Consider the following 2,686-nt stretch of genomic DNA (forward strand, 5'->3'; position numbering starts at 1 on the left):
GTGAAGTCCATGCCAGCCAGCAGCCATCTGGTCGACCATCTCACCTGCCCCATGTGCCACAGACTGCGCCTGCACTCGTTTATGCTGCCTTGCCACCACAGCCTGTGTGAGAAGTGCCTGCGGCATCTGCAAAAGCACGCCGAGGTCACCGAGAACTTCTTCATCCTCATCTGCCCGGTGTGCGACCGCTCACACTGCATGCCCTACAGCTACAAGATGCACCTGCCCGAGAACTACCTGCGCGGGCGCCTCACCAAGCGCTACATGCAGCAGCACGGCTACCTCAAGTGGCGCTTCGACCGCTCCTCCGGGCCCATCCTCTGCCAGGTCTGCCGCAGCCGGCGCATCGCCTACAAGCGCTGCATCACCTGTCGCCTCAACCTGTGCAACGACTGCCTCAAGGCCTTCCACTCGGACGTGGCCATGCAGGACCATGTCTTCGTGGACACCAGCCCCGAGGACCAGGACGAGAAGATCTGCGTCCACCACCCGTCCAGCCGCATCATCGAGTACTGCCGCAACGACCACGAGCTGCTGTGCACCTTCTGCAAGGTGGCGTTCCACAACGGCCACGACACCGTCAGCCTCATCGACGCCTGCTCCGAGAGGGCCGCTGCGCTCTTCAGCGCCATCGCCAAGTTCAAAGCAGGTCCGAGGCCCCTCCTCTCCCCTCCAGGGGAACTCGTAGCTCAGGGACTGATGGGGAAAGTGGCTTAGGGCGGTCTGCTCAGTGGGAGCCTTGCCTCCACCTGTGGGGCAGTCAGAGCAACAGGAAACGCTGGGCTACCCGGCCAGTCACTGTCCTGGTGTCCACGCCTGGACACCACCACCGGCCACCTAACCTTCCTGCACCTTGATTTTCTCAACTGTAAAATGGGGACAATAGTAGAAAGCCCTCACTGGGTTGTTGTGAGGATCAAATAAGTGCCCTATGTGAAGTGTGCAAAAACTATCTGGCATATAATAAGTGCATAGAGACTATATCATCTTCGTTATAATCTTTATGTTCTTGGACCTCACTTTCCCTTTTGAAAAACGAAGAGTCTGTTCCTATGGTATCCTGAAGTTCTGTGAGCTTTTGCCAGGTGTTTTGTCATTGAAGTTGGATTTCTTCAGTATTTTCTCAATTTGCATGGGGAAAGAATTGTCAGCGCTGACAATCATCTTAATTTTAAATTTTTCCCCATGAATTTTTCCCAAAACTTGCAGACAACAAAGTAAATGAACTGGTAGCAAATATGTAATAATAGGAAAACTCAGAAATAACCAATATTGGTTCTGGTCAACAGCTTGTTTTCGCTCTGCAGGCCTGTTCATGGTTGTTTTATATTGGCTACATATAGCATAGTTACAGTTTCTATAAGGAAACTGATCCTGATTCCACAATGAAACAGGGTTCAGGAAAGACCCCCATGATTTCTGGGTGTGTCTCCACCTAACTAGACATCAGGACCCCCAAGGGGTCCCATTAGGGTCCTTTGCCACCAGGAACAGCACCTTGTATGGAGGCCTACTTTACACAGGTCTTTGGAACACACGTCCAATCTCAATAATCCTACAGGATAGGCACTAAATCTCCTCCACGGATAAGACAACTGGGGTTCAAATAAGTAATCGTCACAAGGTAGCTAGTAAATGGCAGACCCAATATATCAGACTCCAATGCCCATGGTAGTTCCCCAGCATTCACCTGACAGCCTGCTCTGTGCTAAACAGTGACCAGAAACTAAAGACAGAGGAATTGAAGGGAGCAGGGGAACCACGACTACCACCATGGTCTACTTCCTTAAGGGCTGTCCCTACACCTTGAGGGGTATCCTACAGTCAGTGACCAAAGTGCACGAGATCAACCCAGCCCCTTTCCTCTGTCGGATATTTCACTCTCCATCATGCAAACATGCCTAAATATGCAGGAGGGAGGCGGCTTTTCCCTGAGCTGCACAGAAAGACCCCATCGGATATACAGGTGGGTCGGAGACAGGCTTTGCTCATTATCACACCACCCAGGACCTCTCCCCAGCAGGGATATTTCAGGAATACCTTGATTTTCTCAATTGTTACATACCCAGAAACATTGTCGATTACATTTATTCAGTTTTGGAACCATCACCAGGGGAGACTTTGTATTAAAGAAACCCTACAGGAGCCATATTGCCAAGAAAATGGGTAGACCTGTAGTTGCTAGAGGGTTTTCTTAAGGTGAGGCTCTCTGCCTGCCCGTGCCTGGGCTCAGCTGGATTCTTTAGGGTCTTGGCAGGGGAAGGTGCTGCTGCCTACAGCCTGCTGTGGTTCTTAACACAGGAGAGCCTAGGGTAAATTTCTGAGTCCAGGGCACCTAAAAGTCAGACAGCAAAGTTTGACTGAAGGTGGGAGGAAAAAACCAGTACAAATTCCAGGGAGCCCAGCAGCTGGGAAGGGGGCAGGGATAATAGGTAAATTAGATATTAGATGCAGGTAAAGAATTTAGCCTGTCCAACTTTGTTGAAAGAACAACAACAAAAAAATTAGTTTTGACAAGGGTTCAAAACTGTTCTTGAGCACTTGATTCACTTTCTGGGAAGCTGCCAAAAATCTGCATTTTAAACAGGTCCCCAGGTTATCCAAAAGCAGGTGATTTGAGAACACACATTGAGAAACTCTGGACCCTAAACAGAAGATCCAGTTTGGGAGCTTTACTAAAAACTGA

At 49.9% G+C, this 2,686-nt stretch overlaps 1 protein-coding gene across 1 annotated transcript in view; it reads left to right on the forward strand.

The window, feature by feature from the left end:
• Nucleotides 1–2,686, forward strand: part of TRIM42 (tripartite motif containing 42) — a 26,760-nt gene that overhangs the window by 5,103 nt on the left and 18,971 nt on the right. Inside the window, exon 3 of the mRNA XM_008586624.1 lies at nt 145–649. Within this exon, the coding sequence (XP_008584846.1) occupies nt 145–649 (505 nt within the window). The remainder of the gene's footprint in view (nt 1–144; nt 650–2,686) is intronic.

Source organism: Galeopterus variegatus, unplaced genomic scaffold, assembly GCF_000696425.1.
Source record: "Galeopterus variegatus unplaced genomic scaffold, G_variegatus-3.0.2 Scaffold111, whole genome shotgun sequence".
Taxonomy (NCBI): Eukaryota; Metazoa; Chordata; class Mammalia; order Dermoptera; family Cynocephalidae; genus Galeopterus; species Galeopterus variegatus.